Raw genomic sequence first — 24,391 nt, forward strand, 5'->3', positions numbered from 1 at the left:
TGCTCAGCTCCAGCCCCCGTTGGGCCTAGGAGCGGTGGCCCCTGCTCTGGCCCTGCCGGGCCTTCCCCACCACTTTGCCAGTCCCGGTCCTGTCTCCCCAGGGGGGCTGTACACTCTGGGTTCCGGTCTGCAGGGCTCAGGCTCCTCTTTACAAGAAGGCATCCGGGAGTCCGTCTGCGAGCCCCAGGCACCAGGTGGGTCTCCAGGGGTGGAACCTAGCAGTCATGGTTCACCGAGCCCTTGCCCTGACCTGCGGCTGGGAGAGAGGAGGCGGCCAGTCAGGCGGAGGTGGGCAGAGGGGCAGGCCAGTGGCTCCCATTCACCCTTCCAGCCTTCCCTGCAGAGGAAGTGCCTGGGGTCCTGTCAGATTCCCACCTGCCCCCTGTGTGGCCCCAACCCTCCCAGGGCAGAGAGGGCCTAGCAAGAGGCTGAGTCCTGTGTGGACACTACGTGGGAGGAAGAGGAAAGAGAAGCCAGCCAGGGCTGGGCGGGCCTACCCGTCTTTTGAATCCTCCCCATGCCTCATAAAAAACTCGGAGCAGAGGTTAGCTCACGCCAGCTCAGGCAGCCGGGAAGTGGCCAGGACAGACGTCAGCCCGGCTCTGACCAAGCCCCAGGGCCCTCGCTCATACCTCTCCTGTTTTTCCATCTGCTGGGTGGGGGAGGGAAGTGGCCCCGGGGGCCTCCAGGCCTGGCTCCTCCTCTCCTCCCAGGACCCTAGCAGGCCTGGGCTTGAGCCTTGGTCTTCAAATCCTAGGCCTGAAGGAGGGAGTGTCAACTCTCTCCTCATCTTCATTCTCATCCCTACAGCCGAGCTGCATGTCTGCCGCGTGACGGGTCTCCTCACACACCCAACATAGCCCTAGGAGGCATTGCTGCATTGCTGTGTCTGTTTTGGTGGTTTAATCGCTCAGTCATGCCCGACTCTTGCAACCCCATGGACTCTAGCCCACCAGGCTCCTCTGTCTGTGGGATTTTCCAGGCAAGAATACTGGAGTGGGTCGCCATTTCCTCCTCCAGGGGATCTTTCCAACCCAAGGATCGAACCCTGGTCTCCTGAGCTGCAGGCCGTCTTCTACAATGCAGGCGAATTCTTTACTGACTGGGCCACCTGGTGTCTGTTTACCAAAGTGGGAAATTGAGGCTCAGAGAGGCCCCTCGCTTGTGAATGGAGGATCTGAAAAAAGAATTGTTGGTTCCAAAGCGTGGGCCCATCATCACTGCCCAGAAACCTGCTCAGAGCTTCTGTGGCTGCTGGATCCCCACACCCACCCAGATAAGACCCCAGGAGCAGTGTCCCTGGGGTAGGTTCAGCAGCTCCCAGGGAGTCTGGGCCCCTCTGCAGGTGGTCACGGGGCGGGGTGAGGCTAGGAACACTGCTCAGTTCCCCGCACTCACCTTTCACAACTTAACCGACGGTGCCATGGCACAGGAAGGGAGAAAGAGGCCACAGGAAGTGGTGACACCGCGGGGTGGGGGCCAGGGAGGGCCGGCTCAGCAGAGCCTGGGGCCAGAAGGACGCACAGCTGCAGGGCTCTGGCCGGCGTGGACGAGGCTGGCCCAGGATGGTGGCGCCCAGGGCCCTGGGGGTCCTGCTACTCCTGCATCTGGCCCCAGGTGAGCAGTGGGCTCCTCACCCCCTCCTGCCAAGCCTGGGAGAGCCGGGGTTGGGGACGGGGAGGGGTGGGGAGGGGGCATGTCTGGAGCGTGTCCTCTGAGGAGCCCACCCTGACGGCCACCTCACCTCCTCTGACCTCTGGGTCAGTTTTACTGTCCTGATAAACTTGGGTCAGCACTCGTCTTGGGTCCCCGTGCCTTCCCCACAGCACCCTGGAGATGGGGGGCCATGGAGCATGCTCCCTGACCCCCACACCTCAGGCTGCGGCTCCCTGACAGTCTTGGCTCTGGGACACGGGGTGAAGGGATGGGACAAGCCCTTCTCCACTGCCTCTGAGCCCCTTGGAAAGGAGTCTGGGACCCCCTGGAGGCTGAGGCCAGACACGGCCTGCACTGCCCTCCCACCACCACCAACCCCTTTCCCCAGCCACACTGGCTCCCCTTCCCTGACCCCACAATAACTCCACAGTACCCAGTCACCCAAGCTGAGAATTAGGCTTTCCATTCCTTCACTCTTGGCCTTTCTTTCCCCAAATATATATATATATATATATATATATATATATATATATATATATATATATTTAATGTGGGGCATTTTAAAAGTCTTTGTTGAGTTTGTTATCATATTGCTTCTGTTTTTTTGACCCCAAGACATGCGGGATCTTAGCTCCCCAACCAAGGATCGAACCCACACCCCCCACACTGGAAGGCAAAGTCCTAACCACTGGTCCGCCAGGGAAGCCCGCACTCCTGGTCTGGCACACATTCACACGGTGGTTGTCCAGAGGCAGCCTGAGGGTGCCAGGCTGTGCCCTTGCTGTCCTCCTTCCTGGGAAAGCGGCCCCCTACCCCTGGCCCCCCTGGCCAGCTCTCCCTGGCTGCTCTCTGCCTTCTGCAGCGACCCCCTGGGGCAGAGGATGATGCCCCTTCCCCATGGGCTGTCTGTTTTTCTGAGGCTTGGCTGCTCCTCCTGTTTCGCTCTTGATTCAGTGAGTGGCCTGAGTGCCCGTGCCTCATCCCCACCCCAGTGTGTGTCCAGCGTGGGGTCACACGGCTTTGGATTGATCTCTCAGGGCTTCAAGTGATCCTCTTCTCTTCAAAAGTTGGGAAATTCAGGGAAATGCAAAATTCAGTCTAAGGCACAAAATAGGGCTTCCCTGGTGGCTCAGATGGTAAAGAATCTGCCTGCAATGCAGGAGACCTGGGTTCAATCCCTGGGTCAGGAAGATTCCCTGGAGAAGGGAATGGCAACCCACTCCAGTATTCTTGCCTAGAGAATTTTGTGGACCGAGGAGCCTGTGGGGTCACAAAGAGTCGGACATGACTGAGCAACTAACACACGTGGACATGGCTCAAAAAAGTGTGAAAAATGGCAACGTTGTGCCAGAGGTATGGCAGCAACACTTGAAGGATTAATTAACTTCATAACCAACAGTGGCTCTTGCTTGACCTCATAAGGACCCTGGGCCCCTCACAGAAGCTGTAATTTTCTGGTCAAGCCTCAGAGTCCCCTTGGAGTGACAGTTTCCCCTGTGGTGAGATGGGTGCTCTGGCTCAGCTGTTTAAGCAGTGTGAGGAGCCCTGAGAGGTTTATGTCTTGGGGTAAGGTCCTTTCTTTGTGTGTGTTTTTGGGCAGTTGCCATGCCTTCATTTGCTCTTTTCATTCATTCATTCCCGAATGAATGGAGCCCTCGGCACAATGTCAGGCCCTGTGCTCATATACCATGTGGTCCCTGCTCTCAAGGGACTCACATTCTAGCAGAGTGACATGGGTGCGTCAAAGGAGTAGGGACCCAGAGGGAGAAGCGTGTGCGTGTTCAGTCGCTCAGTCGTGTCCAACACTTTTGAGACCTCATGGACTGTAGCCTTCCAGACTCCTCTGTCCATGGGATTTTCCAGGCAAAAATACTGGAGCAGGTTGCCATTTCCAACTCCAGGGTTTCCTCCCAACCCAGGGATCGAACCCTCTTGCATCTCCTGTGTGGATTGGATTCTTTACCACTGTGCCGCTGGGAGGTATCTAGAGGGAAGCAGATGGTCTCTTTAATAAAGGGTTAGTTTCCTGGGACTTCCCTGGTGGCCTAGTGGTTAAGACTTCACCTTCCAATGCAGGGGATACAGGTTTAATCCCTGGTCGGGGAGCTAAGGTCCTACATGCCTTGTGGCCAAAAATCAAAAACATAAAAGAGAAATAGTTGGGGAGTTTGTAATTTCCTTGGTTCTGCCTGGTCGCAACAAAAATTTGAAGTGATGGACAGACCAGTGTTATAGCTCTCGGATGGGCCAGTGTTACAGCCCCATGTACTTTCCTCGGATGGACCAGTGTTACAGCTCCGTGTTACAGCTTTTTTTTTTTTCCTCTTTATTTTAATTGGAGGCTAATTACTTTACAATGTTGTCGTGGTTTTGCCATACATTCACATGAATCCACTATGGATGTATATGTGTTCCCCATCCTGAACTCCTCTCCCACCTCCCTCCCCATCCCATCCCTCTGGGTCATCCCAGTGCACCAGCCCTGAGCACCCTGTCTCATGCATCGAACCTGGACTGGAGATCTATTTCACATATGATAATATACATGTTTCAACGCTATTCTCTCAAAATCATCCCACCCTCGCCTTCTCTCAGAGTCCAAAAGTCTGTTCTCTACAGCCTGCGTCTCTTTTGCTGTCTCGCATACAGGGTCATCATTACCATCTTTCTAAATTCCGTATATATGTGTTAGTATACTGTATTGGTGTTTTTCTTTCTGACTTACTTCACTTTGTTTAATAGGCTCCAGTTTCATCCACCTCATTAGAACTGATTCAAATGTATTCTTTTTAATGGCTGAGTAATACTCCATTGTGTATATGTACCACAGCTTTCTTAGCCATTCGTCTGCTGATGGACATCTAGGTTGCTTCCATGTCCTGGCTATCGTAAATAGTGCTGCGATGAACACTGGGGTACACGCGTCTCTTTCAATTCTGGTTTCCTCGGTGTGTATGCCCAGCGGTGGAATTGCTGGGTCGTATAGCAGTTCTATTTCCAGTTTTTCAAGGAATCTCCACACTGTTCTCCATAGTGGCTGTACTAGTTTATATTTTTCACTTAGAAAGCAAAGGAAAATACATCCTCAAGGTGTGAGGGTGGGCCAAACCAAAAGACATGAAAAGAAGAGAAGCCCCTGGCCCAATTTTGGCTCCTCTTTTTATATGTTTTTTCTCCTCCCCTTGAGCCTGCCCTTTGTAAATTGGGCTAGCCAGCAGGGCTGTTTGTTTTACCTGAGGTTCTCACTCCGTCCTCGAATCTTCCTTTGTTCTGTTTTCAGGGACTTTTCCCTTCTTTGTCTTTGTCTTTTAGCCACCACCATTCTGGATTCCTTTTTCCTTTCTAACTACCTAACAGAAGCAATACTGTAACAAATTCAATAAAGACTTCAAAAATGGTCCACATTTAAAAAAATGTTTAAAAAAGGCAGGGGGGGATACTTTACTAAGGACAGGTCAGGAACAAGAGTCTGTGGCTGTCGGCAGAGAGAAGCAGGCCAGTGATGGGGAGGCTAGGGAGGAGCAGGTACTATCCTTCCCTCTGACCTCTTTGCCCATCCCCCACTCCCCATATGAACCCGGATTGAGGTGGTCCTTGGAGACCAACCTCTGGGTCAGAGCAGGATGGAGAAGAGTAGGGTGGGTTTGGAGGGACCTCTGACACAAAGGCCTGGGTCAGGCTCTCCCCGCCTGGGCTAAATGCTTCTGATAATGTCTTCCAAAACTAATTGCAAAAAAAGATGTTTTGTAATCTTCTCTGCCCCAGGTACTTGCCAAGGGCTTCTTAAGTCTGAAGGCCCTGAAATCTCATGGCGGGCCAGGAGGGAGGCTCTGTTCACACCTGCGGAGGTACCCCCTGTACCCAGCACCCATGAGTAGCCCTCAGGCACACAGAGGGCTGCCATTAAAAGACAATGTTCCCTCCCCTGGAGCTGACGTGACACTTTCCTGGGCTCCCCTCCTCTTCCTCTCTGCTCTTCTTCCTTCTCTCTTTCTCCCTCCTGCCCCGTTTTCTCTCTCTTCCTCCTCTTTAAAAATTATTTCCCTTTAATTTCTGGCTCTGCCGGGTCTCATCGCTGCCTGGGCTTTCCCCTCGCTGTGGTGCAGAGGCTGCTCATCACGGTGGCTGCTTTTGTCTCGGAGCGTGGGCTCCAGGGAGCGTGGGCTTCAGTAGCTGTGGCTCCCAGGCCCTAGAGCACAGGCTCAGTCATAGTGGCTCCCAGGCTTAGCTGCTCTGCTTCTTGGGGGTCTTTCCAGATCAGGGATCGAACCCATGTCTCCTGCAACGGCAGGTGGATTGTTTATCTCTGAGCCACTGGGGAAGCCCCTCTCTTCCTCCTTTGCTTAGAAAGAAAACATGGATCTCGTTCTGCATATTCTCGCCCATCCTGTGCTTTTTCCCATTAAACAACATATTATGGCTATCTTTACAATCTAACAGAAAACTAAAGTTCCTTTATAAGCTGCTTAAAACGTTGTCACACATAGCCCTAATTATTATATCCACTTGAAAATCTTACTGTTTTACCCTCATTTACCCTGACTTTGCCGTGCTGTTGTCTTTACTATGTATTTCATTTTTGTCTTAAAATTTAACTGGTTTCATTTAATGTGAGAGTAATACTGTACATACTTTAAAAAAAAATCAAACACTGGAGAAGGGTGTGAAAAAATGAAAAGTAAATGTCTCCCTGCCTACCTCACCCTCAGCTCCTGGTGGGCCAGTAAGAACTTAAAGGCACAGATCGTCAAGATCCAGGCTCACCCCTGTAAAGGAAACAATAAAGCAGTTCGTGGAAAAAGACATACAAATAGATGCTTAGACTCCTTCTAAAATAAAAATGAAATCCAATTAACCCCCCAGCCTAGCAAAGATTTGAAAGTTTGGTGAAGTCTAGGACTGTGAGCGTGTGAGTAAGCAGTCGCTCTTGCCCATTTGGGTGCAAGTCTAAAGAGCTGTAGCCCTTTTGAGAAGGAAATTTGAGGGCTTTGAGGACTTCCCTGGTGGCCCAGTGGTTAAGAATCCACTTGCCAGTGCAAGGGTCATAGGTTCAATCCCTGGTCCAGGAAGATTCCACATGCCACCAGACAACTAAGCCCACAGAGCAAATTGGTCTGTATGCCACAACCACTGAAGCCTGAGTGCCTAGAGCCGGCGCACTGTAAGTAGGAAAAGCCTGCCTCAGCAGCAAAGACCCAGTGCAGCCAAATAAGTACATAAAATTGCATACATCTTTTTTGAAAAAAGAAGGAAATTCAATAATATCTAGCAATTTTCCAAAGTGCATACATTTTGATATAGAAATGCCGAGGATAGGAATGTTTTCTATGAATTCATAACATACACTGACAAAGATGTGAGTATTCAAAATAGTAAATAAAAATAAAACAGAACCCCCTAAATGTTCACCAAGAGAGGACCAACTGAAGAAGCATTGCAATACCCGTATACTGAAATAGTATGCAAATATATGATGAATGAGATGGATGGTATGTGCTGACACAGAAAGCTCTTTTAGATATATTGCTAAATGATCCCGTTCAGGTAAATTTGTAAATTCGCATAAAATACTTGCATATGCATAGTCATTCCCTGGAAAGTTGTACAATAAACTTTTATAGGTAGTAAACTCTGGAGTGTGACCTGGGAGTTGCAGGGCCTTTTACTTTTCATTTCATGTCCTTGTGTACAGTTTGTTTTTAAAAACTCTGTTCATATATTATTTTTGTTGAGAGATAGGTAAATATATAGACACATCCTTCCATCCAATGTAAATACATAAATATGCAAATAGTTTTACAATGCCTTTCTCACCTCCAGGAATAAATAATACTGACTCTTTGTACCCCTCCTGTGAGCTGTGAGCTATGTCCTTGACACGTATGATCTGTAATCCTCCCCACAACTAGGAAGGAAAGCATCATCAGCTTCATTTGGCCAATGGGACTGAGTATCAGAGAGTTTAAGTAATTTATCTGAGGTCACACAGCTAGTGACCTGAAGCTTGCACTCATCCCCTACCGGGTGAAAGCTGACCTCTGGTCCTGGAGCCTCCAACCAGCTGTTGACCTTGCTCAGTCATTCTGCTTCAGGGAGCCTCACTCTGCTCTATTTTCCACCTATACCAGGAGGTAGCCATGAGGGTTGTGCTGGGAATGTGGGAGAATGAGGCAAACCAAAACAGATCACGTCTAAGAGTTGCACCATGCGTCCCACTTGTGAAGGCTTTGAAAAGTCTGATGTGGAACAAATGCAAAAAAGCCAGGCAGACTCCCTGGAGGAGGCAGGAAAGGGTATCTGCACTAACATGAACCTTTATCTATAGAGTCATGTGCCAAGACTTTTGTACGCACTTTCCCCGAAGTAGCCCACTGGCCCTGTGAGATGTGGGGGGTCGGGGCGGTGCGGCAGGGGCAGGATATTATCTCCTTCACCTTGAAACCGAGGTCCAGGGAGGATATGGATCCATCTCAAGTTCACACAGTTGGTGTGGATGTATGGAGTTGGGGTTCTAGTCCACACCACTAGACTCTGGACCCTGAACTCCTCTAACCTCTGCTCTTGTGGCGCCTCCCCATGCAGAACATTCACATTTTGCATCCTTCCGTTAGATGAGGGAGATTCCACACGCAGAGATGAAAAGCCAAGAAATGTCTGCCAGGGCTCCGCCAATATGAACTTGTATGAAGACTTTGACCTTAACAGAACTGCTGGTTGCTTCTCAAAATGTACACATTCTCAGGAGGAACTCTGCCATCTGGGAAACTTGCAGAGGTAAAGGGCTCTCTGAGCTGGAGCAGGAATCTGGGCCTCTCCCATAAACATTTGAATTCAAGTTCTTTGTAGACATGTTTTCATTTCTTTGGGAATGGAATTGCTGGAATATATAGAAAGCAAATGTTTAGCTTTATAAAAAACTGCCAAACTGATTCTCAAAGTGGCTATATCATTTGCTTTCCCGTAAGCAGTATAAAAGGGTTGTAGTTTCAATACATTTTTACAATACTGTTGGTATTTTGGGTTATAGCCATTTCACCGAGTGTGGGTGGTATTTCACTATGATTTTATTTGCATTTAACAAATGACTAATGATGTTGAGTAACTTTTCATGTGCTTACGTATTTTCTTTGGTGAAATTCAAATCTTCCTCTCTTTTAAAAAACTGGGTTGTCTTCTTACTACCGAGTTTTAAGAATTCTGGATACAAGTCCTTTATCAGATGTATGATTTGCAAATATGTATTCTCTCCCAGTATATGTTTTGTTTTTTCATTTTCCTAACAATGCCTTTTGAAGATCAAAAGCATCTAATTTTGATAAATTCTAACTTAAATTTAAAACATATCAAAGAAATGTTCATCTAGCAAAGCTATAAAATTTTTCTTCTAAGTTTTCTGCTCTAAGTGTATTGTTTGAAGTCTTATAATTAAGCTCAATTAGCATTTGAGGTTCATTTTTTGTGCACAGTGTGAGATAAATGTCTAGCTTTATGTTATTGCTGTAATTTTGCATTTAGATAGCTAACGGTTTTGGCACTATCTTTTTAAAAATTTTTAATTAATGAATGAATTTATAGCTGCCCTGGATCTTTGCTGCTGCAAGGTGAGTGGAGGCTATTCTTCACTGCACTGCTCAGGCTTCTCATTATAGTGGCTTCTCTTGTGTGGAGCACGAGCTCTGGGTGTTCGGGCTTCAGGAGTTGCAGTTCACTGGCCTAGTTGCCCCGAGGCATGTGTAATCTTCCTGGACCAGGGATCGATCGAACCCATGTCTCCTGCACTGGCAGGTGGATTCTTAGCCTCTCTAGCACTGGGGAACTCCAATTTTGGCACTGTTTATTAAAGAGATTATACTTTCATTATTGAATTGCATTTGGGAGGGCATTTCATTGAATGGCTAAATACTAGCTCCTGGAATGTCTTCTTCCCACTGAGATAGTAAACCAGAAATAAAACAACATCGATGGGGGCAAATATAGAGGTTAATGCAGCCTTGAAAGAAGCAGAAGTGATAACACCTGCCATAACTCCATTTAACACACCATCAGTCAGGTGGGTCTTGGAGAATGACATGGACTGTCATAAACTTAATCAGGTAGTGAATCTAATCACAGCTGCTGTCCCTGATGAGTATGTTTTCACAAAGAAATCAACACAGCCCCTCGCTATCGCTATGCGGCTATTACATGGCTAATGTTTTTTTTTTTCTCCTCCAAACCATTTTTCAAGGACTTCCAAAAGTAGTTTGCTTTTTGAAAAAGTTTTGAAAAAAAATTTGGCTGTGCTAGGCCTTCATTGCAGCATACAGACTTTTCTCTAGTTGCGGTACAAGGGCTTCCCATTGTGATATATGGACATCTTCTGTTGTGGAGCATGGGGTCTAGAGTGCTCGGACTTAGCAGTTGCAGCACGTGGACTCTGTAGTGGCAGTGAGGGGGATTGCCAAGGGGTCTTCCCAACCCAGGGATCGAACCCAGACCTCCTGTATTGGAGGCAGATTCTTTACCAGCTGAGCCACAAGGGAAACCCAAGAATACTGGAGTGGGTAACCTATCCCTACTCCAGCAGATCTTCCTGACCCAGAAATCAACCCAGGGTCTCCTGCTTTGCAGGAAGATTCTTTACCAACTGAGCTATGAGGGAAGACAGTTGAACCTGAGTCCCCTGCATTGGAAGGTGGATTTTAACCACGGGACCACCAGAGAAGTCCCTGAAGTCGTTTGCTTTTACTTGGCAGAGCTAACAGTATATAGCCACAGTGTTTCCTCGGGGCCACATGAAGTCTTTTCACTGTCATAAGATAATTCACAGAGACCTCACTCATCCTGACATTCTATAAAGTTCACCAGATTGACAACATTGCTGATTAGATCTGATGAGCAGAAAGCAGCAAGTAGTGAAGATGCTGTAGGAAGACACGCGTGAACCAGAAGATAGGAGACAAACTCCCTAAGAATTCAGGGTCCCATCACCTCAGTGCATCTCCTGGACATTCAGAGGACTAGAGAATATCAAGATGTCCCCTCCAAGGTAAAAGACAAGTTCTTGAACTTCACACCACCTACAACGAAAAAAAAAAATGTATCATGCAAACAAACACAAACAAAAAGATATCTCAATAGTTAAATTAGTACCAGACAAAGAAGAGGACCCTTAAATGAGTGTCAGCTTTACAATTAAAAATTCAGTTATACATCTATGGAGAAGGGAATGGCAACCCACTCCTGTATTCTTGCCTGGAGAATTCCATGGACAGAGGAGACAATCCATGGGACCACATAGAGTTGGACAGAACTGAGTGACTAACACTTTCTTTTCATTTTCGTTTATGCTTTAGAATTTCTGAATATATGTTACTTTCACAACTAAAACAATTTTTAAAAAGTGCTCTGAAAGCCAGATCAGAAAATCTTCCCTCAAGAAAGTAAATTCATGGTCTGTTTTGTAAGGGAAAGGAATGTTTGGAGTGCATGAGGTGAGCTATATGTATTGTGAAATAAAATTCTCTATTTTATTTGGTAACAATAAAAATCAAAAAACTTCTTTGTTTAGATTTTTGAAAGATAAAAAGTAGCATCAATTGGTGTATCTCAGTCAATGGATTTGGACAGTCTCACCCCACTGTTCCTGGCTGGATGTTCTAGTTGCCGGATCCATCCAATCTCATTTGCACATGTTTTCATGGATTATATTTTACAATATTTTTGTCCTGTGTGTGGTTTCCTTGGAGTTTTACTCCTTGGTGCTGTGCAAAGTCACTTCAGTCATGTCTGACTCTTTGTGACTCTATGGACCATAGCCCACCAGACTCCTCTGCCCATGGAATTCTCTAGGCAAGAATACTAGAGTGGGTTGTCATTTCCTTCTCCAGGGGATCTTCCCAACCCAGGGATCGAACCAGAATCTCTTATGCCTCCTGCATTGGCAGATGTGTTCTTTACTACCAGCACCACCTGGGTAACTGTGACTATTCAAAAAATGATGTTGAAATCAAATTCTCCCTTTTGTCTCCCTTGCAAGCCCTCCATAGCTACTTCTTTCCAGTAGCCTTGATCTGGCTCTATTTGTTCTTGTTCCACTTCTCTCTCGTTGCTACTTCAGCCTTCACCTGTTTACAATTATTTTTAAAACATGGGCAACACATCTTAGGACCCCTTGCTCAGGAAGAGGAACTCTGGCCAGAGAAGTTTCAGCACCATGGAGAGCACCAGGACAGGGACTGGGTTGGGAGGGGGGCCTTGCCTCACCCCAACTTTCCAGCCCAGTGGTCCCCAACATTTTTGGCACTAGGGCCTGGTTTTGTGGAAGACAACTCCTCACCTCCTGCTGTGCGACCCAGTTTCTAACGGTCCATGGACTGATGCCCGTCTGCGGCTCCGGGGACCGGGGACCCCTGTTCTAGCCCATGGCAAGAGGGCTACAGTAAAATAAATGACAATTAAAGTTGTATTCTATGTATTTCCAATGCCAGTTCAGTTCCGATAAGTCAGTGTCCATAGAGCTAAGTCTTCAAAGGCTGAATTCCCTGTGTTCACTTAGCACTTGGTAATAAATGTGAGTGAGCTCTCACACCGGGGCTTCCCTGGTAGTTCAGCTGGTAAAGAACCTGCCTGCAATGCAGGGGACCCCAGTCTGATTCCTGGGTCAGGAAGATCCCCTGGAGAAGGGATAGGCTACCTGCTCCAGCATTCTTGGGCTTCCCTGGTGGCTCAGCCGGTAAAGAATCCACCTGCAATGTGGGGAACCTGGGTTCTAACCCTGGGTTGGGAAGACCCCCTGGAGGAGGGCAAGGCACCCACTCCAGTATTCTTGTCTGGAGAATCCCATGGACTGAGGAGACTGGCGGGCTGCAGTCCATGGGGTCACAAAGAGTTAGACATGACTGAGCGACTAAGCACAGCACAGCCGAGCACAGCCCTCACACCACACACTGATCATCCCACAGTTTCAACTACCCAGAAGAATTTCTCCAGAGAAGATTTACACAAACCAATGAACACATGAAAATGTGCTCAATATCATTAGTCACTAGAGAAATGCAAATTAAAACCACAGTGAGATACCACTTCACACCCCCTAGGATGGCTATATTTGAAAATGAAACAATGTGGAAAATACTAAGTGTTGGCAAGAATCTGGAGAAGTCAAAACCCTCATCCATTGGTAATGGGACTATAAAATGATGCAGCTGATATGGAAAACAGTTGAATAGTTCCTCAAGAAGTTAAACATAGAATTACCAGCACTTCTGCTCCCAGGTATTCACCCAAAAGAATTAAAAGCAAGTCTTCAGGGGCTTCCCTGGTGATCCAGTGGTTAAGACTTCACCTTCCAATGCAGCTGGTGTGAGTTCAATCCCTGGTTGGGGAGCTAATCACACATGTCTCCTGGCCAAGAAACAATGACACAAGACAGAAACAACATTGTATCAAATGCAATAAAGACTTAAAAAAAAAAAACACCTCTTCAAACAAAAGCATTTATGTGAATACAAGCAGCTCTACTCACAACAGCCAAAAAGTTGAGACAATCCAAATGCCTATCAATGGAAACATGTATAAACAAAAGGCGGTATATACATATGAAGGTATATTATTCATCCATAAAAAGGAATGAAATACTTACACATGCTATAACATAGGTAAACCTTGAAAACATACTAAGTGGAAGAAGCCAACAGACCTGATAGCACATAATTCCATTTATATGAAATATCCAGAACAGGCAAACTCATAGACTAGTGGTTGCCAGAGCCTGGGGGAAGAGCACCTGCTTTATGGGTTCAGGGTTTCCTTTTAGGGTGATGGACATTTCTGGAGCTAGATAGCAAAGATGATTTCAAATGTTGTGCATGTCTTTAAGGCCACTGAATTGCACACTTTAAAATGGTTAAGATGACAAACTTTACATTGTAATGTATTTTGTTACCAAAAAAGAGAAACATGTACTCAGGGGGACCTCTGACTAGAATCCCTCAGAACTAGCATGAATCGCTCCCGTGCACCCCTCTTCTCCTGCAGCATCATGGTCTTCCCTTTGATATCCTGGGTCACCCCTCCTATACCAAAAGCCTGATGATCGCTGTCCATGGTATTCCTCCTCCTGTCATCCAGGTGAGTGAGTGAGTGACTCAAACTGCAAGACCCTATCTTCCCTTATAGATATTGGCTGAACTTCGAGACCTATCTGGTGGAGAGGAGTCAGATGGACACATTGAATACGTCTTTTTTGACGGCGCTTGTCAAAAGCATCAACACCAGTGTCTCAGAAGACCTGTACTTCTCTCTGACCCCCTCTCAGGTGAAGACTCCCCCGTCCCCTTTGGTGGGTTCTGGCCCTACTTTCCTCAGGCATATTTTTCTGAGAGAATCATGGTCTGTGCTTGGTGTCCATCAACAATTGTCCTTCCCAAGTCACACTGGGTAGTTCTCTGCCACCTAGCTAGTGCATGCTGGTGAGTTAGCTGGATGAGTGGATCCTGGTAACAGATTGTCCAGGGTGCTAGCATGAGGCCTTCAGAAGATTGCCAAATCGAGTCAGTGTTCTAGTCCTGGACTCTCCCCTACCTGACAAAGTGTCCTCAAGGGAATCCCCTCCCCTCTCTGGGCCCCTGAGTCCTCATCTATAAAATGAGCTTGAAGGCTCCTCCAAAGTCTGACATTCTCAAGAGAACTTCTATCAGGGAACATGTTAGAAACCAGATAGAGGCACTGATGGAGGTACTGCAAAGGGTTAACAGGCAGACTCTGGATTCTGCCCTAACTAGTTACTGTGATCTTGGGCAAAGTACTGAACTTTTCAGAGCCCCAGTTTCTCCATCTGTAAAATGGGGATGGTATTGCCCACTGTAAAGGTTATCAGACAGAGAAAATGCGATAACTTACAGGGAATATTTGGTGCAGTGAGGGCACAGCCTCCCTCCAGGCATAAAGCAGAAGTTTGAGCAGCAGGAAGTGGTCTGTCACTGAAGGACTTTTAGGTCAGCCTCGAGAAAGAGAGCAGAGAAGGCAATGGCACCCCACTCCAGTATTCTTGCCTTGAAAATCCCACGGATGGAGGAGCCTGGAAGGCTGCAGTCCATGGGGTCGCTGAGGGTTGGGCACGACTGAGCGACTTCGCTTTCACTTTTCACTTTCATGCATTGGAGAAGGAAATGGCAACCCACTCCAGTGTTCTTGCCTGGTGAATCCCAGGGACATGACTGAAGTGACTTAGCAGTAGCAGCAGCAGAGAAGGAGAGATGGAAGATGGAGGGGCCTTTCTCAGCCCTTTATCACTTCACCCTAGCAGTGGGGTAGGCACCGGCCTCTGAAATCACCCACATGTCCTTTTGACAAGGTTCTGGGCTAGGAAGCAGAAAGTTGAAGCTCTCGGCTATAATACGTAGCTCCCCCTCTTTCCATGCCCATGGGTGCTTTTGAGGCAGGATCAGGTGGGACCAGGCTGCAGCCCCAGGGGAACAGTGAGGTCACAGAATGGACGAAACACACTTGGCAACTACCCATGAAAATTTATTTTAATATTTTGCATTTTTAGCTGTTACAAAATGTGTTGTTGGGTGGGGATGGATATTACATTCAATGTGAACTCTTGTATTCTTCCTCTTTGTCCTCACTGTCTCCCTTCCCGATGGCCTTATGCTTTTCCTTTATATCTGAATCAGAAACCGGACACTGTCATCCTAGCCCTGTCAGCACAGCAGGGGTCAGGACCCTGGCCCAAAGCACTACTACTGACCCTTCCTCACATCTGCAAACTGACTTATTCAGGTGTTTCCCCTTCATAACCCACTTTCAGCCTGCCTGACTGGTGGCCACGTGGACACCTTGCTGACTCCATTCTCCATATTGGGAAAACTGAGGCTCCGCAAGGGCTATGACCTGGCCAGGGGCTCACAGCCTGAACAGAGCAGAGCTTGGACTGTGTCCCCAGGTGTCCCACCTCTCAGAGCTGTCCTCGGACCCTGGTGCTGTCCCACCACCCAGCATGCCTCAGTTTCTCCTTCCAGCGGGGGGAGGGGCAGGAACTGTGCTGGTGGCTGGGCTCCTCAGGGAAAGACAGAAGTGGCTGGATCTGTGGTTGCAGGTTCCGAAGCAGATGACCAAGGATGAGCACCAGCACCCTGACAGAGTCCGGCTGCCCAAGAGCCTTTTCGGATCCCTGAAGAGCAGCAGGCCGATGGTCCGGTTGGGCATAGTCGTCCTGGACATCGGTCCAGGGAATGTCTTCAAGGTGAGGAGAGGCACAGGGTGGCTGAGATTCAATGCTGGGTTCACCAGGACATGCTTGCCCCCTCTGGAGTCTTTGCTGAGGGACCCAGTGGGGATGAAGGAAGTGATGAACGTCTCCAGCCAAGGTCATCTAGACCCATGTCCTTAGAGTCTGGACCACAGGCTCACGCTGGTTATTCCCAGTTGGTATTTAGACACTGCCCCCCATCAGTGTCCTTGGACTTGTATCTGTATCCCAAGTGAGTTCATTTCCTGTGTGCATCCTTGTCCATGAACAAACATGCATCTCTTTTCTTATTCCTGATTACACACACAATCATGTATGTGCTGGTGTGACCATGTTCACACAAGCAAGCATGCGCATTCCCTTGCAAATGTGTACCAGGTATGTCCCCAGAAGTGTGTCTGCACTCACACGGGGGGTGTGCCCCTCTGAGTGCTGCTGGGCAGGGGCTCCCCACCTGTAGGCATCCACTGTCCTCCATCTCTCATCTGATCTTCCTTCTAAACCTGTGTTCCAGTTAAGAGGGCAGAGGAGGCCTGGGGACCAGAAATGGACAGCTATCAGATACACAGCATTGTGGCCATTCGGCCTAGAGTGTAGGGCTCGTCCTGGCACAGCTGGTGCAGACTCCAGGTAGCAGCAGGAAGAAAGTCACCCATGACCCCTTATCCCTTGGACCTCTGGCTCCAAACTTTTCCTTCCAGGCAAGGTGCACAAGCCCTAGAAGGTCCTAGGGGCCCCCACCAGGGTTGGGTCGAGGGAGCCCCTTGTGTAGCCTAGCTTCCCCCACATCCCTCCACAGGGCTCCCTGCTCAGCCGGGAGGACGGCAGCAGCGTGTTGAACAATCGCATGGTAGCCTTGACTCTGGGTCACATAAAAGTCACCAAACTGGCTGAGCCTTTGGAGATCACCTTCTCCCACCAGTACCAGCCCCCCGTGAGTCCCACACTCTGGCCTGGCAGTTCCTGAGGGGCACATGGGCAGGTGGGCATCCCCAGGCATATAGACAGACATGCAGGGGACTCTGCACCCCTTACCCTCCCACATCCACTTGGGAGAAGCCATTAGGACCAGACACACAGTTGTGCCCATGGACACATGTCCAGCCTATGCACGCAAGTCCTCCCAACATGCTCCACTCACGTGCTCCTAGAGGGGCCTGGCAGACCTGGCAAACCCACACGCACACACATGGCTTTGCACATCTGCTCACATGTGCGCTCCCGTAAAGGATCCCCCAGACATACGCCCCTCCCACCCACACCAATCCGCACCCCACACACTGACCTGGGATACATCAAATGCTTCAAATGTGGTTCCTGTGTGACCACAGGCTGAGCCTTGCTTCCACCTAATGCAGGCACATGCTGAGACATGGAGCACCTCCCGCTCCCCCTACCCTCCTCTCCCCACTCCCAGTCACCCCTGCCTCGCCCGCCCCTGACTTCCACTCTCTGGTTTTAGAACATGAACCTCAGCTGTGAATTCTGGGATGCGACTAAAGGTAGGGCCTAGAGGACCTTCCCTGGGTAAGACGAAGGGAGAGTAAGGGTAAGTCCTGTTCTTAGGGGACAGGACTTCAACAGCAGAGCCGTCCCCTCTTCCTTTCCTCTCCGGACCTCTCTCTTCCCTTTTCCTGCCCTCCTCTTTTCTATGCTCCCTCTTATTCTCCCCGGGCCATCAGGAGACTGGTCTTCCAAGGGCTGCTCCACTGAGGTCGGAGTCCGCAGGACTGTCTGCCGTTGTGACCACCTGACCTTCTTCGCCCTGCTGCTGGTAATAGTGCCCCTTCCCCGACCATCCCAGCAATCCCAGAAATGCCGAGGCTCCTGGGCCAGGGATCAGGGTGGCTGCGGGCAGGGGCCAGGCCTTTGGGGTGTGCGGGCCTAGCCTCCTATTGATAGGATTCTCGTTCGGGGGAATCACCCACAGAGGCCGACCTTGGATGAGGCCACCGTGAAGGCCCTCATACACATTTCCCAGGCTGGCTGTGGAACCTCCATGATCTTCCTGGCCTTCACCATCGTCCTATACACCGTCCTGAGGTGGGTCACCCCGCCCCAGCCCCACTCCTTCCAGGAAGGAGACCCATCTCCTTCCTGCCCTCAAAGACAGCAGCAGGGCAGGGTAGAAACCAACAGAGTAGTATTAATCCTGTGTTATACTCATATTTTCTCCAAACTTCAGCTTCCTCATCTATAAAACGGGATTGGAGGCTGAAAAGTGTCTGGCTATTTCAGTTACAGGTGGCAGAAACTCAACTCAAATTCACTTAAAATAGATAATGCATGGTTCACGGGATTGAAACACCCAAGGTGATCTCAGTTCAGGTGATGCTGGATCCAGGTGCTCAAAAGATGTCCCTGGGACTCCGTGTCCCTCTGATTCTCACCACTTCGCTTTCTCCTTTGTCAGTCACGTCAGGCAACTTCTTCATACTCAGGGGCCTTGCAGAGCCCCAGGCTTGCATCATAGCTTCTTAGCTGCCTAAACAGATAATCTTCTGATCTAAGCCTCAGAATTGAAGTCTCTAAAAAAACTTTATTTTGAAATAATTATAGACTAACAGGAAGTTGCAAAAATAGTACCTAGTGTTCCAGGGTTCCTCCATCCAGCTTTCCTCAGTGACGACATTTTCTATAACTGTGAAAGTGAAGTTGCTCAGTGGTGTCTGACTCTTTGTGACTCCATGGACTGTAGCCCACCAGGCTTCTCCATCCATGGGGTTTTCCAGGCAAGACTACTGGAGTGGGTTGCCATTTCCTTCTCCATCTATAACTGTAGTACAGTATAAAACCAGGAAATTGATATTGGTACAGCACTGCTCTTTGGAGAAGAACTCTTTGTGAATGAGCAACTAACACACACACACACACACACACACACACACACACACACAGCACTGCTAACAAGAATACAGAGCTCATTCAGTTTTCACCATTTTCCACATGCATTCAATTGTGTGTGTGTGTGTGTGAGCATGTTTACACATGCACACTGGACTGGCTAAATCATTTGCAGGGCCCAGGCCAAAACGAAAACATGTAGTCCCTTGTTCAAAAATCATTAAGAATTTCAAGATGCTGACAACAGAGCATTAAAACAAGCATAGAGTCCCTCTGAGTGCAGGGCCCTGCAGAGATCATACCCCAAAGAAGCTGAGCCCGTGCATGCCCTGTGTGTGTGTGTGTGTGTGTGTGTGTGTGTGTGTGTGTGTGTGTGTGTGTGTTCAGTTTTGTCCCTGTACTGCAGAGTTGAGTCTCACTTGTGTAACTTAGACCATGTGCCCAGGACTAAACAGGCCCACTGTGGGGAAAGGATGGATGACACTGATTGGTCAGGCCAGATCACATGCCTGCTCTTAGGTTTGAGGTTCATGGCTGAGAGTGGGGAAGGGTACTCCTTGGGAAAACCCAGCGCTGTTGCTAGAAGAAGGAGGAGCAGGGACAGCAGAAGCTGCTGCAGCTGGTCCCAGGCTCTTCTGGGCCCCGGCCATGGCTGAGGGACCCACAGGAACTTCTGCTGAAGAAACCCGTGGGAGCAGCCCCATGCCCGGCCTTCTGACCCATGGCTGACTTGGAGCAGCCCTTGGTCTCCTGACTCCCAATCTGGGCCCTCCCATTGCCCTCCTCCACATGCTGGTGCTATTTCTCCAGGGGGCTGCGGCCCCCACCAGCTCCACCCCCCAATCTCAGACCAAACGGTGAGTGTAAGCGGTCCCCGTCCCCATCCCCAAGCCCTGGCCCAGAACACCACCTTCATTCCCAACAAGCTAAGCATGACTTGCCAGCTGGTTGCCCTGCTGGACCCTGAGAGAAGTGCTTGGAGTGCCAGGAGGAAGTGTCAGTATCTCCCAAGGGTGGGGCCTGGCATCTCAGGTGAGGTGGACATTATCCCTCATGCCCCCTCCATGTAGCCCTAAGGGCCCATCCCTCCAATGAGAGTCCTGCAGGAACTGACTGGCTAGGAAAGTGCAGTGAGCTCCACAGAGCAGGCGTGGAGCCCTGGGCTCAGAGCCTGGAGCCCCTGTCCGCTCTGTGACTCTGAGTCCCTGCCCATCTCTGAGCCTCACCTCCTCACAGTTTCTAGGCCTCAGGCATCCATGCACCATCCATCCAGTCACTCAACCAGTACAGGGCCTCCTCCTGCTTATTGTGCTAGGCCCAAGGTCACAGCATGGAGAGAGATGGAAATAAGGGGCAGGAGAGTTACACTGCACTCACTTCTGGGAAAGGTCCACCTAAGCATGGGATAGTGGCCTTCAGAGACAGCCTTCACAGGAGGAAACATCCAAGGAGGGCTTTGAAGGTGGAGCAGGGAAAGGCACCTGAGAGCAGAGGGAAGAGCATGGGCAAAGTCTGAGAGCTGTGGAGAAGCAAAAGGCATTCAGAGAGTTGCAACTTATACGGTTTGGCTCAAGCATGGAGTCAAGGAATGAAGCCAGAAAGATCCAAAACCCACAGGGTCCTGCAGGTCATGAGAGAGCCTCTGGACTTGAACCAGAGGGTGCTCACACTGGCAGAGTGGTGGAACAGAGGTGGTCAGATGGAGAGGGCTGGGTGCCCTTCTGCACTGGCCCTTCTTGCCCCAGGTTCTCCCGGCAGAGGTTCAAGTCTGAAGATGCCCCCAAGATCCATGTGTCCCTGAGCATCAGCTTGTTTCTCCTGAATCTGGCTTTCTTCATCAATGTGGGGCAACGCCTGAAGGGGTCCGATGCTGCCTGCTGGGCCCGGGGGGCCATCTTCCACTACTTCCTGCTCTGCGCCTTCACCTGGATGAGCCTGGAAGCCTTCCACCTCTACCTGCTCGTCATCAAGGTCTTTAACACCTACTTCAGCCACTACTTCCTGAAGCTGAGCCTTGTGGGCTGGGGTAGGTGTCTCCTGGCCAGGCAGAGGTTTGGCTGGCTCTGTCTGGATGAGGCCAGAATGGGACCAGCCTTGGGGAGGGCCATGGGCAGGGGCAGCTCCCACTCTGATTGGCTCAGAGCTCGAAGGATGGACGGTGGGATGGGGATGTGGAAGAGGACGTGCCAAGGGAGCCTCAGCGACGCCATATGTCCTTCCCTCCTCGTCCCCAGTCCTGCCTGCCCTAATAGTCATCGGTACTGGGATCGCCAACAGCTACGGCCCCTACTCCATCCGTGATGAGAAGAACGTCACCACGCTGGAGCTGTGAGTGTTGGCTGTGGGAGTCGGGGTGACCTCAGGGTCCTGGGGGCACAAATTAGGGCCAGAAGAAGGTGGGAAGAGGGGAGAATCCCAAGAAGAGAGTAAATCGAGGCCAAGGATCCTCAGATCCAGCTAGCTCATGGCCTGGAGGGATAAACTGAGGCCCAGAGAGAGGAAGGACAAGGAGAGAGGAGGCTGAGAAGGAGAGAGGACTGGACCAGGAGGCAGGACGCCCTGCTCCAGCCTGCGGTACCACCAACCTCTATAGCACCTTTGGGAAAATTTTAAAAGGTACCCCCTTTATCCCTCTGACCTGCCATGCCAGGTGCCCAGCCTGGTGAGTGCAGGGTGAACTGGATTTCAGCCTCCCCCTGCCCCCCAGCCAGGTGCCCTTGTACAGGGCATGACTCTCCAGTGCTTGCAGCAGCTTTGGTTCCATGCAGACTCTGCCTCTGAGTTGCTGTGTGACCGTGGGCAAGCTTGTCCCCTCTCAGAGCCTCGTCTGTACGATGGGGGTTGATCCACACCTGCTCTGGGGCCTCGCACCCCTGCAGTACAGGGGACAGTGGAGCCAATTTGAGCCTCTCCCAGGGCTCACGCCTGAGACCCATGACTCCGTGCTAAAGAGTTGGCGGGGCCTTGGTGCTGTGCCCAGGGCCTCGAATGCAGAGTCCCAGGGGCCAGACAGGTAGCATAAATGCTTGCAGTGGCCTGAGTGGGCGTGGCTGCAGACTGGCAATCACACACCAGCCTATCTGGGAGCTGATTACTGTCCCTCAGGAAGGTGTCCACAGAGCTGCCAGCTGTATGGTTTTGTAAAAGAAGCAGAAATTGGTATATTTAGGGAATTCCCTGGTGGTCTAGTGGTTAGGACTTGCTGCTTTCACTGCCAGTGCCTGGGTTCAATCCTTGGAGGGGGATCTAGGATCGAATCCCGGTCTCCTGCATTACAGGCCGATTCTTTACCGTCTGAGGCTCTAGCAAAGCCCAAGATCCCATAAACCAAGTGGAATCTGGATGTATATGCCAAACCTTTACCTTTTAAAAGGGTGTTCCTTAATTCAGCTTTTTTTCCCCAAAATAAGGTAGGGTGAACAAAACATGCCTTTGGGACAAAATTGGCCTTTTGTACCCACTAGTCTAAAGGGATAGCAACCTGGAGCCTCATGACATCCTCTCCCCTGGGAGAGCAGGGGAAGGATGCATGGATACGTGGGTGGTGCATCTTCTTAGTCAGAGAAGAACAGCCTGGGGAGACTGCCCGGGGCTTGCTCTCAGGGGACTTCCTCTGGTCCCAACAGCCATTCATCTCCTCCAGGTGCTGGTTCCGTGAGAAAATTGCCCTCTACGTCACCGTGCACGGCTATTGCCTCATTGTTTTCCTCTTCAGCGCAGCAGTCCTGAGCCTGGTGTCCTGGAAGATCTTCACTCTGTCGAGTGCCACAGCGGGCAAGGAAAAAGGGCAGCACTGGAAGGGGGTCCTCACCCTGCTGGGCCTCTCATGCCTGGTGGGCCTGCCATGGGGGCTGGCCCTCCTCACGTCCCTGGGCCCGTTCACGGCCTATGTCTTTGCACTGTTCACCTCTCTGCAAGGTGAGGCTCCTGGGCTAGGGAGGAGACGGGCTGCCTTCCTGCACCAGAGGGTGTTGGGGGGCTTTGGGGGAAGGTGTGGATAGCAAGAAACAGGATTCTACTCAGGCTAGCTCAAATTAAGGGTTGTTGTTTAGTCGCTAAGTTGAGTCTGATTCTTTTGTGACCCCATGGATTGTTGCCCACCAGATTCCTCTGTCCATGGTATTTCCCAGGCAAGAATACTGGAGTGGTTTGCCAGTTCCTTCTCCAGGGGATCTTCCTGACCCAGGGATCAAACCCACACTTCCTGCATTGGCAGGTGGATTCTTTACCACTGAGTCACCAGGGAAGCCTGGTGGTACTCAAGGGTACTGATTGTAAATATCCAAGGCTCCCCCAAGCACCCCAGGGTAGGAAGACTGGCTGACTTCATGGGAGCTGGTAGCAGGGTCAGGAAAAACCACCAAAACCAAAGCAGATACTTGTTCCATCTTTTTCTCTGGAGTCACAACAAGTCTCTCGCCTTCTCTCTGCGGTAACTTTTCCCCTCCATGGGCCCGTTCTTACCCATGGCCTCCAACTGGCTGCCCACGATGACCACCTCGTCCCTATGTCATCTTCCCAGTCCGCTGACTGTGGTCTGGTTCAGTCTTTTCTATGTTCTTAGGAGAGTCAAGGATCTGACTGGGCCATCAGACATCCATCTATGGTTCAGTCATCTGTGGCCGAGAGAGCAAGATCCTGTGATATGCTGGCTATGTGACATGAACAGAGTCTTGGAGGTTCTGTGGAGGCGGGAAGGAAATGATTAGTGGAGGAAATGGTAGATAAGCCTGCTCCCGGCCCCAACAGAATTTTTCCTCCCATATCCAGCAAAGGGGCAGGTACTCAGGGTGCATGTGGGGCAGGGTTTCCCTGCCTGCACCTGTCCCCTTTCCTCCTCATACCCCTGTTTCATACACACAACTTACAGAAGTATATCACAGCCCGACTGTGAGGCAGAACAGCCTGGAGAGGAATGGCAAGTGTGGCTTTGACTCACAGTCTCATCCTGTCCAGAGCAGTCACTAGGGACGCAGGGGGTCTAGATCCAGCGGGTTCAAGCCCACAGGAGAAGGGCTGGCTCCCAGTGCCTCACGAGACTGCATGGCAACGTGGTTGGCAGCATGGGTACAAGCAGTTCTTGTTGTTTAGCTGCTAAGCCATGTCCAACTCTTTCCTGACCCTGTGGACAGTAACTCGCCAGTCTCCTCTGTCCATGGGATTTCTCAGGCAAGAATACTGGAGTGGGTTGCCATTACCTTCTCCAGGGGATCTTCCTGACCCAGGGATCAAACCTGCATCTCCTGCATTGGCAGGCGGATTCTTTACCTCTGAGCTACCTGGGAAACCCAGGGAGAGGCAGACCTAGGTTCAAATCCTGCCTCCACTCACCACCTCAACAACTCATTCAGCTTCTCAGATCCTTGTCATCTGTACAGCTGGGGATAATCCCAGTACTTTTCTCACCAGATCTCATGATGAATAACTGAGATAATGTGTGTGTGGGACACAGTAAGTCTTCAATATGTGGGAACAATGTTAACAACAGAAGTCATATGTTATTAGGCCATCAGAGACTGGCCCTAGATGAAGATTCATGAGTCCACATCTGAGAAGTCTCAGGGGTTAAGGGTTGGGGGCATGTCTTGAAACTGTGGATTGTCATTCTTTCTGAGGTTATAGCTGAACCTGAACACTTCATGCCCTGAGGTTTTT

At 50.0% G+C, this 24,391-nt stretch overlaps 1 protein-coding gene across 2 annotated transcripts in view; it reads left to right on the top strand.

Annotated features, from left to right (window-relative positions):
• The first annotated feature begins 1,499 nt into the window (after positions 1 to 1,499).
• Positions 1,500 to 24,391, top strand: part of ADGRG3 (adhesion G protein-coupled receptor G3) — a 28,059-nt gene continuing 5,167 nt past the window's right edge. Inside the window, exons 1-11 of one of the 2 annotated variants that reach the window (XM_042231710.2) lie at positions 1,500 to 1,617; positions 8,268 to 8,430; positions 13,816 to 13,954; positions 15,740 to 15,886; positions 16,692 to 16,826; positions 17,355 to 17,394; positions 17,575 to 17,666; positions 17,823 to 17,935; positions 20,482 to 20,762; positions 20,971 to 21,064; positions 22,380 to 22,654. In XM_042231710.2, the coding sequence (XP_042087644.1) occupies positions 1,566 to 1,617; positions 8,268 to 8,430; positions 13,816 to 13,954; positions 15,740 to 15,886; positions 16,692 to 16,826; positions 17,355 to 17,394; positions 17,575 to 17,666; positions 17,823 to 17,935; positions 20,482 to 20,762; positions 20,971 to 21,064; positions 22,380 to 22,654 (1,531 nt within the window). In that variant the 5' untranslated portion in view covers positions 1,500 to 1,565. The remainder of the gene's footprint in view (positions 1,618 to 8,267; positions 8,431 to 13,815; positions 13,955 to 15,739; positions 15,887 to 16,691; positions 16,827 to 17,354; positions 17,395 to 17,574; positions 17,667 to 17,822; positions 17,936 to 20,481; positions 20,763 to 20,970; positions 21,065 to 22,379; positions 22,655 to 24,391) is intronic. The other variant, XM_042231711.2, reaches the window with a different exon arrangement.

Source organism: Ovis aries, chromosome 14, assembly GCF_016772045.2.
Source record: "Ovis aries strain OAR_USU_Benz2616 breed Rambouillet chromosome 14, ARS-UI_Ramb_v3.0, whole genome shotgun sequence".
NCBI lineage: Eukaryota > Metazoa > Chordata > Mammalia > Artiodactyla > Bovidae > Ovis > Ovis aries.